The 16094-nt window shown below is 38.5% G+C and overlaps 1 protein-coding gene and 2 non-coding genes across 3 annotated transcripts; 2 read left to right on the top strand and 1 right to left on the bottom strand.

The window, feature by feature from the left end:
* Positions 1 to 5867: 5867 nt before the first annotated feature.
* Positions 5868 to 5977, top strand: trnal-caa. The gene is made up of 2 exons: positions 5868 to 5905; positions 5932 to 5977. It is a non-coding gene; the product is annotated as a tRNA-Leu (tRNA).
* Positions 5978 to 6199: 222 nt separating this feature from the next.
* trnak-uuu lies at positions 6200 to 6272 on the top strand. Its single transcript has one exon. It is a non-coding gene; the product is annotated as a tRNA-Lys (tRNA).
* A 1678-nt stretch (positions 6273 to 7950) lies between these two features.
* Positions 7951 to 8952, bottom strand: LOC107099828 (trace amine-associated receptor 1-like). The gene has a single exon (XM_015398102.1). It carries the CDS (start codon positions 8950 to 8952, stop codon positions 7951 to 7953), a length of 1002 nt encoding a protein of 333 aa, XP_015253588.1.
* Between the last annotated feature and the right edge of the window lie 7142 nt (positions 8953 to 16094).

Here is a 16094-nt window from a genome sequence, read left to right as displayed (position 1 = left end):
AATAGGGACAATCGGGAACTAGCCGTAGTTTGTGCAACAACGGAGGGACATGAGGGCTAAAATGAGCGGGGATCCAGGTGGAAAAAGAGTCCCAGCATTCTAGCAATCCTTGCTCTTCTTGCTGATCCATCTTCATGGGTCATTTTCCACAATGGTGGTCATACAAACAAAACAAGCCGTGAAGGTACCAAACAGGAGATACGCATAGTGTAGAGCGGATGTAGATTTTACCATTTAGAGGTTTCCTGTCTGCACCACTGTCTGCGGTCACCTACAATTTTGGAAACGTGCACCAGAGTGTTTGTGGAAGGGGCGGGGCATATCTGCATTAACTGTGACACACATGCAGACGACCTGGTTTCTGAGTATAAATCAGTCTTTAGGCACGACTGGGGCCTGTCATACTATTTTCCCTACTCCCTTTAAAAAAACAGGACCCTTGATAATTTCTTCAACATAGAGACATAAATCAGTTTTTATCCAGATTCAAGGAGAGTATACAGTATCTCATTTTTTAAGTATTTCCAAAATCTAGAATTCTAAACCACCCAATTAAGGAAATGTTTTCCTTGTTTTTATGTTGCTTAGCTTAACTCCCACTGTACAACTTGCATGATTTTAATGTTTGGAAAATGGAGTTATTTACAGGTCTTTCTCAAAATATTAGCATATTTTGATAAAGTTAATTATTTTCCATAATGTAATGATAAAACTTGAATATTCATATATTTTAGATTTATTGCACACTAACTTGTCTTAATATGGATGATTTTGGCATACAGCTCATGAAAAACCCAAATTCCTATCTCACAAAATTAGCATATTTGATGGAGGCAATCAGCCTGTGGCCCTGCTGAGGTGTTATAAAGGCCCAGGATGCTTCAATAGCGGCCTTTAGCTCATCCAGAATGTTGGGTCTTGCGTCGCTCAACTTTCTCTTTACAATATCCCACAGATTCTCTATGGGGTTCAGGTCAGGAGAGTTGGAAGGCCAATTGAGCACAGTGATACCATGGTAAGTAAACCCTTTACTAGTGGTTTTGGCACTGTGAGCAGGTGCCAGGTCATGCTGAAAAATGAAATACTCATCTCCATAAAGCTTTTCAGCAGATGAAAGCAAAATCACCTGAAAACTAGCTGCATTGCCCTGCCCTTCATAAAACACAGTGGACCAACAACAGCTGCTGACATAGCACCCTAGATCATCACTGACTTTGATACTTGACACTAGACTTCTGGCATTTTTGCTTTTTCTTCTCCCCAGTCTCCCTCCAGAGTCTGGCACCTCGATTTCCAAATGACATGCAAAATTTGCTTTTATTGGAAAAAGTACTTTGGATCACTGAGCAACAGTCCAGTGCTGCTTCTCTGTAGCCCATTCCTTGGGAATGCAGCACCTGTAGCCCATTTTCATGCACACACCTTTGCACGGTGGCTCTGGATGTTTCTACTCCAGACTCAGTCCACTGCTTCTGCAGGTCCCCCATGGTCTGGAATCGGCGCTTCTCCACAATCTTCCTCAGGGTCCGGTCACCTCTTCTCATGGTGCAGCGTTTTCTGCCACACTTTTTCCTTCCCACAGACTTCCCACTGAGGTTCCTTGATACAGCACTCTGGGAACAGCCTATTTGTTCAGAAATATCTTTCTGTGTCATACTCTCTTGCTTGAGGGTGTCAATGATGGCCTTCTGGACACCAGTCAGGTCAGCAGTCTGAGACATGGTTGGGGTTTTGAGAGATGAACCAGGCTGGGAGTTTTAAAGGCCTCAGGAATCTTTTGTGTTTAGAGTTAATTTGTTGATTCAGATGATTAGGTGCATGGCTCGTTTAGAGACCTTTTTCATGATATGCTAATTCCTAAGATAGGAATTTGGGGTTTTCATGAGCTGTATGCCAAAATCATTATTATCAAGAAAATAAAAAACCTGAAATATTTCAGTTAGTGTGCAATGAATCTAGAATATATGAGTGTTCAGGTTTTATCATTACATTATGGAAAATAATGTACTTCATCACAATACACTAATATTTTGAGAAGGACCTGTACGCTCTTATGATCCAATTATAGAAATTATCTTGCATTTATCATATCTCAGGACAAGACACCTAAATGACTTCATTTTCAAGAAGGCTCATTAGAGGATTTACTTCTCACTCAAGTACCAGAATCTTAATCCATCTGATCCTGTTTCAGACTGACATCATCCAATCTGTCTGCTGGCTCTTCCACTACTCTCTATTTTGGATAGATGTCAAATAATATTGAAGCCAAAATCCCCTTTATTATTGACATATATATTACTAGAGCCAGCAAACTGGCAGGATTCTCTAGAGAGTTCTATTCTAAAACTAACAGATTAAGGAGCAGTTTATTCCCAGCACTTCAATGAACAGCTGACTCTGTGTCAGGAACAACTGACATATAAAATTATCTTTGTAAACAAACCTCGTCATTACTTGACAGGGGGGAACCTATTTTTTTTTACAATAAAGGCGTTTGTATGTTTGAATTTGGAGAAGTGAAGGGAGTGCAGTCGACCAATAAATGTTGTCCAATAAATAAATAAAAAATGCAAGATTACTTTTGACAAAATGAAGTAGGTGTTAAACTTGCAAAATTGATCTGCTTACCTACCACCAAATAAACTTAAAGAGTTATTGGATTTATTTTTTCACTGGAAAGTGAATTTCTTGACATTAGTAAAGATGTGAGCAATTCCAGTTCCTGAGGGCCAGAATCCAGCAACTTTTACGTAGATTCACCCTTGGTCCAACACACCTGATTGAAATGGCTGGGTACCTCCTCAGTAAGCAGTCAGTTCCTATTTATATAAGGCTTGTATTGCAACACAAGCTCTAGGTGTATTAGCCCAATATAAAAAAGGACTATGGGCTTAAATATGTAATAGGCATTCATGATTAAATGTTTATCCTGGAGCAAAGGCCACATCATGTGACTACTCTGCTGTACGGTATTTGGTGCTTTAAGTTTAAATTCTATTACAATATTGATGTGAAAAAATGGAAGAAATCTCACATACTTGCATAAGACCGCTTCCTGTAAATGGTTTTCCATGCTTCAAAACTAGCAGCAGTTTTGGAGCTTGGACATGCAGAAAATCCTTCAGCATTGGAGATAAAAAAAGAAGAAAAACATCTCTCCATTCTTCTTTGAATCTTCTGTTTTCATCAGCTATCTTCCTTTTATTTCCTTTTGGGATCCATGGCCCAAGACAAACCTGTCGGTTTGTTTAAAACAACCACCTGCAAGGCACCGTGTGCAACAAACGTGTGTTGCAGGCTATTACGCAAATCTTCGTTGACAGAAATGTTTACATTTAGTTTTTTAAATTTATTTATTATACAAATTTGTACAGCATTGGAAAAAATAATGCATGTGTAGTTTGACTGCCTGCACACCATATACTCTTTGTGGGTCACAAGCTGTGCCGCTTCCTTCAAGGTTCCTGCTGCTGTGACGCCGACCCTCAGGTTCTCCTCCAGACATTTATTCATGGCCGGTCTCCCGGCTGTCCTTTAGATACTCTCCATCTCCTCACGGCCGACCTCCAGAGAACCTCCTTCATCACCATCCTCAAGGCCTGCCTCTAGACACTGTGCTTCGTCTATGGCCTCACGGACAGCCTTCAGACACTGTGCTTCATCTCCGCTCTCCGGTCTGGCCTCCAGTGATTCTGCTTTTTCATTGGCCACATTTGGTGAGGTGTTTTGTGTTTTAAAAAATCTGATTGTTTTTGTATTTTGTTTCTTGCCCTCTTTCCTGGTTCCCCATCCGCCCACATTTGGTGGGTTGCTTTGTGTTTTGGATTGAAATTCCAAGAAGAAAGAGGGTGACCACTCCAGCGACTGAAATGTTGAGGGAAGTTGACTGGAACTTAACGGAAAACCAGAGGCCATTTGGCTGGCTTTCACCCCGAAGAGGAATTTTAACTGCAACTACAGTAACTGCAGTATGAAATAGTGGAAGTCCTCCATGCCATCCCCTTAATGTGCATAATATCTATAGGTTATTTACAGTTTAGCACATTCTTTTCAGGTTCCATTAAAATTGTCAAGGATATTGATATTTTTGGGTTTAACTGTAAATTACTGAACCATATGAGGCTAAAACCTACATAGCCCTATACAGTTGAACAGTCTTTTTTCACTTTTTGCAGTGCAGTGGTTAGTGCGCACGACCCATACACAGTGGCCATAGTCCTCGACACGCCCGAACCTGGTTCAAATCCGACCTGTGGTCCTTTGCTGCACGTCTCTCCCCCTCTCTCATACCCCTTTCCTGTTAGCCTACTGTCAGAAAAACAAGCCACTAGTGCCATAAAATCTCAAAAAAGATATCAGTCTATCAATGTACAACCTTTTATGTTTTATATCCTATCAAAATATCTTACAAAGTTGTTTTTTGCTACTATATAAAGGATGTAAATGTTGTAAAATTACACAGCAGTTTTATTTTCACTTTTTCAGAATACGCAGAAACAGAAGATGAAGTTGAAATTAAATGAATTTTTTTTCAACATTTGCATTCAGAGTGAATATTTGATAAAGGAGTTAGATTGTTGCTCAAAAGTTATCTAATGATGCAATGACATTGTGCAACCTAGCATCATCGTCATTAAAGGTGTAAATGACCAACAAGTGTTTTGTCCCTAAGCTCCTTTGGTGCTGCACAGAGCTCTTCTCTACCCAAGGGGTGTATCAGATGTGCAAACTAGGCCAACTTACCCAGTGCAATTAAGTCCTGTTTACAAGTGCAAAGTTTCCAATAAAGTTAGAATGTAAACACAAAAAAGAATACAACTTTAAAAGGCTAATTGAGACAGTGTGAGAAATAAAATTGTTCAAATACAACTGATAAAAAAATAATTAATAGGCTTTTTGTGATTGTTTTGGCTGAAATGCTTAAGAGAGGCAACTAGAACATGAGACCTGCATTTGCGTTTTGGACCAATAAATATGTTAAAAAAACTTGAACTACTCTAAGAGTATCTCACAGTACCCTCATAAACTATGAAATTGAACCTGGCTTTGCAGTTTTTGTGCATTTAACACAAAGGAATTTGAAAAAGGACTGTTAGACTAAACCCCCAAATGTTTTCAGGGAAGTAAAAAAATGCTTCTATTGTAATTACAAACAACTTAAATGTATTACAAATGCACATGCACCAGAAATTTATTATGGGGCAAAGCAAACCAACTGCTCCATAAAGGCCCCATCACTCAACTTAATCTGTTGCAGCTGCATGTCATACATGCTGAGACAACAAATACGTACGTGGACTTCGATTAGTATTTTGTGTGCAAATTAAACAAACTTGTTTATTTTGTCCACACAAAATATCTCTTTTCCAGATATGTCAATCCCAGGGTCTCTACTCTCATTTTTTTCTTAGCTTCTATGTACTAACCCAATTGCATTCCCCCCAACTCCTTTTACGTTACGGACCATATTTACATGGCCAGCTAACTGACTCATGACTCATGAACTGTGAGTTTTAGCCTGGCTGGCTCAGTTGGTAGAGCATGAGACTTTTAATCTCAGGGTCATGCGTTCAAGTCCCATGTCCGCAAGTGTCGTGTTATGTAGGGCGACCAGTTCTTGATATGTTCACAATAGCAGCCTGGCTTGTTGTTCCACTCAATGCTCTTATATTACAGAGCCAACTTGTGGAACAGCTGCTACTTTTGTGCAAAACTCTTGATTAATAGCATCAGATTTTCCTTGATGCTTGCGCAACCACAGGCTGCTTTTACATTACTGCCCACCTGTGCATTTATTAATGCTCATATCTCATAGAATCTTGAGTCAACTTCTCATATTATGCACTATAATTTAGAAACGTGGAGTCAGGATGGCCGAGCGGTTCAAGGCGCCAGACTCAAGGTATCAATCCTTACCTGCTTAGAGTTTTCTGGTCTCCATTAGGAGTCGTCGGTTCAAATCCCACTCCTGACATTGCGTATTTTCTCTAATCCACACCAATAGTTTTCATTAGAAAAACAATAAATAGATGTAATTTATTAGCAATATCTATCTATCTATCTATCTATCTATCTATCTATCTATCTATCTATCTATCTATCTATCTATCTAATCACATTTCTGCTTTGTGATACATTATGGACCATATTTACATAGCCCGGTAACTGACAGTACCCTCATGAACTATGAATTTTAGCCTGGCTCACTCAGTTGGTAGAGCATGAGACTTTTAATCTCAGGGTCATGGGTTCAAGTCCCATGTTGGGTGTGCAAGTCTTTGCTGACTTCACAAGTGTCGTGCTACGTAGGGCAACCAGTTCTTGATATGTCCACAATAGCAGTCTGGCTTGTTGTTCCACTCAATGCTCTTGTATTGAGTGGAACAACAAGCCAGACTGCTGGTTTTGTGCAAAACTCTTGATTAATAGCATCAGATTTTCCTTGATGCTTGCGCAACCACAGGCTGCTTTTGCAAAACTGCCCGGCTGTGCATTTATTAATGCTCATATGTCATAAAATCTTGAGTCATCTTCTCATATTATGCACTTTAATTTAGAAATGTGGAGTCAGGATGGCCGAGCGGTCGAAGGCACCAGACTCAAGGTATCAACCCTTACCTGCTTAGAGGTTTCTGGTCTGCATTAGGAGGCGTCGGTTCAAATCCCACTCCTGACATTGCATGTTTTCTCTAATCCACACCAATAATTTTCATTAGAAAAACAATAAATAGATGTAATTTATTAGCATACAGTTTAGGAGTTCTTTTTGTTTTCCTTTTAAATCAGTTTAGGAGTTCTTTTTGTTTTAAGTAATTTAAACTGTATTTTTTGCACAACAGGTTGAGTTTACAGCACCGTCTTGTCCTCCAGCCATTTAAACGACTACCTTAAGTTACAGAATCAGATCACCTAATTCGAAAGGTATGTGTAGAAGAAAGTTGTTCAACAATACTTTTATACACACATTTATTAGATTAAATAATTATTTCCTAATTCAAATATTCCTTAATAAAATAAATTTGGGGAGTGTTGGCCTTGCAGTTAGAGCAGTGTGCTCGTGTTCTGAGAAGGTTGCAAGCACCTGGTTCATTCCGCACAGTCCCACTCTGGGTTCCTAACCCCACACTGCTCCCAATTGTGGGACAATAAAGGGATTTACATTTTTTTGTTGCTTTTTTTTTTTTTACATTTCACAAGCCAAAATGTGTGATTTGGACTGCTGGAATTAAAGTGTTCAGTTATCTACCTATTACTAAACTCTATGAACCATAATTGACCCAACCATCCCTGTTTCATTACGTATATTGAGAGGTTTCATTCAATATATTTCCATTCATGCCATATATCCATCCATCTTCTGACACGCTTAATCCCAAGTGGGGCCGCAAGGATTGCTGGTGCATATTTACAGCTGTGTAGGGGTGAGAGGGGGGGTTCCCCTGGACAGGTCGCCAGTCCATCACAGGGCAACACATAAGACAAACAACCATTTATACACACACTCACACCTAAGGGGACTTTAGATGCATGCAAACTCCATGCAGAAAAACCCGGGCCAGGAATCGTACCCAGAACCTTATTGCTGAGGAAATAATTGTCAGTTTCGAAGTGGCCCATCCAGGTCCTCTATTTTAATCCAATAAAAATGGATGCCATAGATTAGGGTGATAAAAAAGAGACCTATCATCCTCAAATTCATCACATCAGTCACAAAAGAAAAACGGAGCAGCACCAAAACATCCAAAAAACGCACAACAAATAAAGTTGTGTTGTATAAAGGTAATGCAAAAAAAGCACTTTCACCATTAAGTTTTCAGAAGGGTATACATTACTTTAATATGATATATTTCTAAGAATCACACAACAGAAATAAACACACTGCTTTTTAAAATTGATGCGTGTGTGTTAGTAGGGCCTTTGGGGTATGTATGTGTATACGTATAAATATCAAGATATTCTAGAATGACTCAAATCACATTGGAATATTTTTCCTGAAATGATCATTCCGAAAGCTGATCTGAACCAGCTGTAAAAGAAGGCATAAATTAAAGGATTAAGCATTGAATTTGACAGTGTAAGCCAGTTTAGTGTCTCTATTACAGGGACTGGTGGGGGGCTGTGATATAATGGCTGGAAGACAACACAGGTGAAATAGGGAGTCAGACATAAAAGAAATACCCCCATCACAATTGCCAGGGTTTTGGTAGCCTTTTTCTCCACCCTACTAACTGTTGTTCCTGGCTTTATGCCTGAGCAGTTTGTTTTATGGATACTTTTTAATTGTTTCTGAGCAACAAGGAAGATCTTGAAGTAAATGCAGAGCATTATGACTGCTGGAAGATAAAAAGCCAATACAGGACCCATAGTGTTGGCAGCTATAATGTCAACAGAGCATTCATCCTCACATGTTCCTTGGCTGAATCCTCCAACAACAATGCCAATTCCTATTAGAACAGAAACTCCCCATGTGAAGAGGATCATAAAAACAGTTATCTTAGCATTCATTTTCATCCTATATGTCAAAGGCTGGCAGACTGCATAGTATCTGTCGATTGAAATACAGCATAGGTTTAGAATAGAAGCTGTGCACATTGTGACATCAAATGTGTCCCGTATTTTGCAGAACAAGCTTTCATAATTCAGACATGAAGTCACAGTGAATGCCATGCTAAAGGGGAAAACTAAAATCCCAACAAGCAGATCAGAAACAGCTAAAGAGAGAATGAGGTAGTTAGTGGGAGTATGAAGCTGCCTGAAGTAAATTATCGAAAATATGACAAGTAAGTTTCCACAAAGAATAACAACAGATAATAGTCCAAGAAGTATATACAATGATACACACATGACAGAGGGGTTATTTGCAAACATGTAAGTTTCATTGTCTGAGACATAGCAGGGATGGATGTAAGTCTCCCCATTACTGTTGTTTACCTTAATTTCTGCATCCATGTCAAAGAATTTACCAGAATCAAGCTATAAGAAGAAAAGATAAACAGAATTTAGTTTAGTTTCTTAAAGAATTTTTTTTAAAACATAACCAATTTTACTTTATTCAGGACATCCTTACCTTGTGATGCTTTATGCTACTACCTTTGATTTAAGAGCTGAGATGTGCCTTTGGGTTTAAAAATCTCATAGACATGTTGGTCACATTCTTGCATTAGCCAATCAGATGTAAGTTCCAATGCCATATTTACATAAGGAACAAAAAAAGTACTTGTTAAGATACGTATGTACATGTTTGTGTGATTAAAAATTTCCCGGTTGCTTGGCACTCACAGTGATATAACTTTATCATTCTACAATTATTTGTTGACTATACACATTTTGCATCAATAATGTTTACTCATTTTGTCCAATTCCCCAGAAACAAAAAATAAATCTACATAAACAAAACAAAACACTGTGGAACTCAATGTCTGATTTGTACTGTTTGTTTAGCTTTTATGTTTTCTTGATCTTAAATTTAAAAACACCAAAGGCCTTTGATGACCAATTAGATAACTGGCTGTTTTCACTGATATTTAAATGATTTTATGATTGTTTTAAAACATAAATGTCTCTATACCTTAGTTATTTAATTCCTCTATTGGAGCCCAAGTTTAACTGTATATTGCAGTTTTGTGTTTCACATCCAGAAAATTACATTTCTGGCTTTAATAGTATTAAGCAGTGGCAACTTCTCAATGAATATTATGAAGTCTAAACCTCCCCTCTAACTTTTGTTAAATACTTAGTCAAATATGTATTGTTAAACTCCATAAATGTAGTTATTAAATTACATAACATGGGAGCCACACATATATTTTCATGAGTATGTTGTGCATTGATCAGTTGTTGAGGCCACTTTCCAATGCAATCTCCTTTCTGAAGCAGCAAGACGATGCCTTAAAGTCTCTCAGCGAAATCCCCATTGAGGTTTGAGCATCCGTGCATTGAAGCAANATGTAGAAAAAATAACGGGTATATTTATTATCTTAAGTCTACATGAAATCTATACCCTACACAGACTAATGAAATACTATCTGTTTAATTTAGAAATGTGGAGTTCTGTTCATGTTGCTGCAGTCTGCAGTCTGACCGCTAGATGTCGCTAAAAGTTACACACTGTAGCTTTAATTTCTGGCTTTAATGGTGTTAAGCAGTGGCAAATTCTCAGTGAATATTATGGAGTCTAAACCTCCCCTGTAACTTTCGTAAAATACTTAGTCAAATATGTATTGTTAAACTCCATAAATGTAGTTATTAAATTACATAACATGGGAGCCACACATATATTTTCATGAGAATGTTGCGCATTGATCAGTTGTTGAGACCACTCTCCAATGCAATCTCCTTTCTGAAGCAGCAAGACGATGCCTTAAAGTCTCTCAGCGAAATCCCCATTGAGGTTTGAGCATCCGTGCATTGAAGCAACCAGCAACAAAGTAGGACCCTTATTAGATAACACACTAAATTCTGTCACCTCTGTGAGGGTAAACTCTTATCGGGTCTATGAACCAGGTGCGGACTTTATGTGGGTCATGAAGATGGCTGATTGATGCTGATTGGCTGATCATGCTAAAAGATTTTTATGAGCTGAAATACTAATTGCGAGTGACTACTGGTAATTTAACGTTTTCTGTTAAAACAAAGCTCTGGCCTTAACTATTTGGAATAAAAGCAAATTAAGTAATAGAATCACATCATTTTATTGTCTGCATGAATCTTCCTTATGCTACATCCCAAAAACTCATTTCAGGGAGATGCTTAAACTAAAATGTAAAAAATACGTAAAATTCCTAAATTATAAATGTATATTGACCTCATAAGAAATAGAATTTCTATTGAACCTAAATGAAAAGAAATTTCACTTCATGGAGCTCTCTTAATATATTTCAATCCCTTGCCCTAATTATGTATTTTATGCTTTTCTATGCCCCCTTGAAAACACGCTGGCCCCATCCTGGCCCCCTGGTACATTTGGTCTACATCCGCCACTGTTCCTCCCCTTCACTGGACGTGGACATACTTTATTATATTCTCCTGTAAAATTAGTCCTATGTATTCGGGTTTTTTTTTTACGTGAGGATTCAACCTCTGCTGTTTAACAGGATTTACAGCTTTGAGATGTAACTAGGTGACTGCCAGAGAGTAACGCAAAACTTATCGGGCTGATCCAATCCAATGAGCGCTCTCTGACAACCAGTCGCCTGAAATGCTTGTTGAACAGGGCATTGCTTTGGACTCTCAACAGTACTCCACAACTCATGAATCCCATTTCAGATGTAAATGCCCCTTTTACTGGTTGATCTATGTTCCTACCCTCTTCTATGGTCATGAGCTTTGGGTCATGACCGAAAGAATGAGATCCCCGGCTTAAATGACATCCCAAGTCGGCTTAAATGTCTGCTTATCGACATATTCCTGCAAAAAGGTCTGATGTTGCAGGGGCAGGTAATGAAAAGTGCTGGGGAAAAAAATGCTCTTGTTCTGATGCCGGTTTGTTTAAGCCTTTATCCAGTCTCATGTAGAGGGGGCTGGTCACATCACAGGTTATTTGCTTATTTCATTATTGATTATTATCATTAAAACCATGGTGTTGCGATTACCTTTTTTTTATGGTGAAATATCAAATTTTGATTATTGGCCACCTCCAAATGCTTTGATGTAGAAAAATTATTTTGATAAGTTTTAATTCCCAAGGCCTTTAGCCTCTCCATGATACAGTAAGAGGTCTGTGACTTAAAAGCTGAAGGAGGAGTTCATTCACATATGACAGAGTAAAAAAGCAAAGTGATAAATTTGCTTCAAAATGGCTGACTTCATTTGGGGGTTTGTGCTATGGCTCCATTATACTTTTTTGGAGGACTTGTTGGTTTACCATCCAAGATATCTGACCCTCTTAGTGTATTAGTCCGCAATGAAAAAGAACTATGTGGACTTAAATATATAATAAGCATTCATGATTAAATGTTTTTCCTGGAGCATCAATAAACATGATTATCAAACATCAATAAATTATCTTTTAATCTTAATGCAGTTAATCATAATGTAAATATTCATTGACAATATTCATTGTTTAAATTTATTCATTTTACAAATTTTTACAGCACCATAAAACATAATGAATGTTTGTTTGACCTCCTGCACACCATATTAAAACAAACAAATCCATCTTATTCCATTTTCATACATTTTTGAAAAAGTTCCAGGGAGCCGCCAGAGGGGCATTAAAAAGTCGCTTCCAAATGATTATTAAACATCAATAAACTATCTGTTAATCATAATGCAGTTAATCATAATGTAAAGTGTTACCCATACATTTATCGAAATTCTGCAGTCACTGAACACATTCTTTAAACATATAACTCCATTAGGTATTTAGTTTATGGCTAGTGCCATTGTTGACGCTACAGCTTTTTTGTTTATTCTATTTTTTATATTTTACAAACCTGTCATCATTCATTAATTTGATGAATAATAATACTATTACTGCTACTACGACTAATAATAAGGAAGGATGCCTGCCCCAAAGGTTCTCTACTTTAACTTATTTAACAACCAAAATGTACCACAATTATTTAAAAACAAGATAATAAAGGACTGATCACAACTTCACAAAAAGCTAACATCAGCAGACTTGTACATTTTAGTCCATTAAATACAGCAATCGAATTAACTTAAAGGAATTAAAAGTGATCTTTCTACTCTCCTTAAAAGAAACAAACTGCTTTTTATTTAGGTTTGTGTTAAACATCTCCAGCTTGTCCTTGTGCACATGGCACACAGCAACACTATTTGAGTAAGTTTGAGTCATAGTGCTACAAAGCCATGTTTTAGACTGATAAAACTACTAAAACTCCTTTCAGACTCTGTGGATGTCCCTGGAACAGTAAGAAGGATGGGGCCTATTATTTCATCTTGATCAAAGAGACTATGGACTTCTGTTGTCAGTCCTTGAAGAATAGCAAGAATCGTAGTACAGACATCTCTACTTTCTTATGAACGTTGCACACTAAATGTGCAGGATGTCTGAGATTATTTCAGAATATTGCATTATTACAATTTGTATCTTTCCTATTAAGATGTGTTGTTCTAGATGTCTAAACATTGGCAAACTGCACCTCAACAACATTGAGGACTTTGGCAAATTCAGTCCTGTAGTAGTGTGATGGGAACTGATGTGTGTATATAGGAGCACTATCTGTGAAGTGCTGAGATGATGTCTTGGCAAAGGAGGGGCAACAGGAGTGAGGTGCAATGTCTCCCAACTGTGTGTTGCTTTCAAATAATTAACATGAAAGCTAAGAGTATTGCTTTATTTTTTAAGTCTCTCTTTGATACTGGCTACAGGTGAAGGTATAGAATCCAGGGTCTGTAATCTGGTCTAGAGAGATATTGGGAACCTCCAACTGCATTTTTTTTCTCCCAAGGACACAGAAGCTCAAGAACATTCACTTGAAGAACGGTGCTACACAGACCCTCTGCCTTACAGGCAGATTCTTAGTAACTTACTGCCATCACAGCTAAAGCTTCGGAGAATCTGAGAACAGAGGTATGAGAAAGACCACAATCCTCCCTCCACCTTCTTAGATGCTGTGTTTGCATGTCGATCTTGAGTGTGTTTAAAACTGGAAGTGCCAAAGGGAAGGTAGCTTGTTTCAGAGCACCCCCTCCAAGCAACCTAAGAAAAAACCTCAATATCTAAATGTGAGTGGGGAAAGAGGAAGCTATCAGGGGTGAGGCCCACAGAATAAGCCCCCCTGGCCCAAAAAGAGAGCTCTACATACATGTGTGTTGTGAAAATGTTGTAAATGAAAATGTCTAAGATGCATAATAAAATTGGACATCAACTGAAAGTGGTACCCTCCAACATCTGCCTGCATGATGGAGCAGGCAGATGGATAATCTAGAAGATGTTGTTGAGACAAGTGGAGCTGTGGCCAAGAGCAGTGGTGGAAACCCTGATAAGATAATCGAAGGTTTGAAAAATGCATTTTAATTAAGCACTTTAAAGCTACAGTGTGTAAGAATTACAGGGATATACAGTCAGAAATGTAATATATTATACATAACTATGTTATTTATCATCATCTACGAGCTCAGCCTCTTAACCTTAATATTTGCGTTGNTTTTCTGTTAAAACAAAGCTCTGGCCTTAACTATTTGGAATAAAAGCAAATTAAGTAATAGAATCATCATTTTATTGTCTGCATGAATCTTCCTTATGCTACATCTCAAAAACTCATTTCAGGGAGATGCTTAAACTAAAATGTAAAAAATACGTAAAATTCCTAAATTATATGTATATTGACCTCATAAGAAATAGAATTTCTATTGAACCTAAATGAAAAGAGATTTCACTTCATGGAGCTCTCTTAATATATTTCAATCCCTTGCCCTAATTATGTATTTTATGCGTTTCTATGCCGCCTTGAAAACACGCTGGCCCCATCCTGGCCCCCTGGTAAATTTGGTCTACATCTGGACATGGATATACTTTATTACATTCTGCTGTGAAATTAGTCCTATGTATTCGTTTTTTTAACTTGAGGATTCAACCTCTGCTGTTTAACAGGATTTACAGCTTTGAGATTTAACTAGGTGACTACCAGAGAGTAACGCAAAACCTATCGGGCTGATCCAATCCAATAACGCTCTGTGACAACCAGTCGCCTGGAATGCTTGTTGAACAGAGTATCGCTTTGGACAGATACGCTGCACAGGTTACACAAGTAACCTCCTCCTCACACCCCGTGCTCTCTTTTTGTCTGCGCAATCGAAGTACTCATCATCTGCACATAATGCATGAATTATTGCCTGCCTGCTCTCACTCACATTAAAAACTCCCACCAGAGTGTAAAATCCAGGATAATTCATCCAACTCGCGGGCATCTTTGAATAACTATTTATATCAGGGAGACTCCCGGAACTTCCAGGAGACTTGGGGTGTCTGTGATTACAGGGGCAAACATTAACTCTTTTAGCTTTTAGCATCCCTTTACAGCTAGAACTGATCTAACACACTGCAGAAATGAAATTAAAGCTGCAAGCCACATTGGGTGGCCCTCATAGCTCAGTACCGCTTGACCTATCGTGACCAAAGCACTGCTGTTCCATGCCAAAAGGGATTTGGCCAAAATCCGATCTTCCCTTCAGCAGTTCTGGCAATACCCTGATCACTGGGGGCCGCAGTGAAAAGAAAAGACTTCCATTACTAAAAACTGAGACATTCCTTTTTTCATGGGGCAGGACAAAAGTGATGTCATTAAACGGCATCTGTATGTGAGGAATGCTGGTCTAAGATGACAGCAAAATTATACTCCTCTGAGCTTGCATATAAAGTTATAAAACCATGGAGTTGTATAGTGAGAGATCAGATTTTGATGCTTTACCACCCCCACATTTTTTGATGCCTATTTTTACAGAACTTTTGATCCCCAGTGCATAAGGTCTCTGGATAATAAATTTGAAGTCTGCAACTCAAAGAGTTTTGCTTAGATACAACATGAGTGAATGAGAGAAAATTACACTTTGTTCAAAAATGGCCAACTTCCTATGGGATTCAGACCATGGCTCCAAGATACTTTTTTTGTTGTACTGTTGGGTTATACAAGTGATACGTTTGATAAAAAAATGCTGACTTTCTTTGGCGTTTGTGTAACATGGTTCCAATAGACTTTTTATAATTTTGTTAGTCCACCACTGGAAGTCCCAGAGATACGAGAATTTTCGTCAGCCTCCAGTACCCCCAACAGTACTCCACAACTTATGAATCCCATTTCAGATGTAAAAGCCCCATTTACCGGTCGATCTACGTTCGGTCTCGATTTACCAGTGGATCTACATTCCTACCCTCATCTATGGTCATGAGCTTTGGGTCATGACCGAAAGAATGAGATCCCCGATACAATGCGGATGAAATTAGTTTTCTCCGTAGTGTGCTGGGCTCCCCCTTAGAGATAAAGTGAGAAGCTCAACCATCCAGGGAGACTCAGAGTAGAGCCGCTTCTCCTCCACATCAAGAGAAGCCAGTTGAGGTAGCTCGGGCTTCTGGTTAGGATGCCTCCTGGACGTCTCCCTGGTGAGGTGTTCCAGGCACGTCCCAC

Source organism: Cyprinodon variegatus, unplaced genomic scaffold, assembly GCF_000732505.1.
Source record: "Cyprinodon variegatus isolate N-32 unplaced genomic scaffold, C_variegatus-1.0 Scaffold911, whole genome shotgun sequence".
Classification (NCBI taxonomy): domain Eukaryota; kingdom Metazoa; phylum Chordata; class Actinopteri; order Cyprinodontiformes; family Cyprinodontidae; genus Cyprinodon; species Cyprinodon variegatus.
This window is presented reverse-complemented; position numbering and strand designations above follow the sequence as displayed.

Excerpts from the sequence above, each read along its gene's own strand:
- LOC107099828 (XM_015398102.1), bottom strand. The coding sequence starts at position 8,952 with ATGGATGCAGAAATTAAGGTAAACAACAGTAATGGGGAGACTTACATC.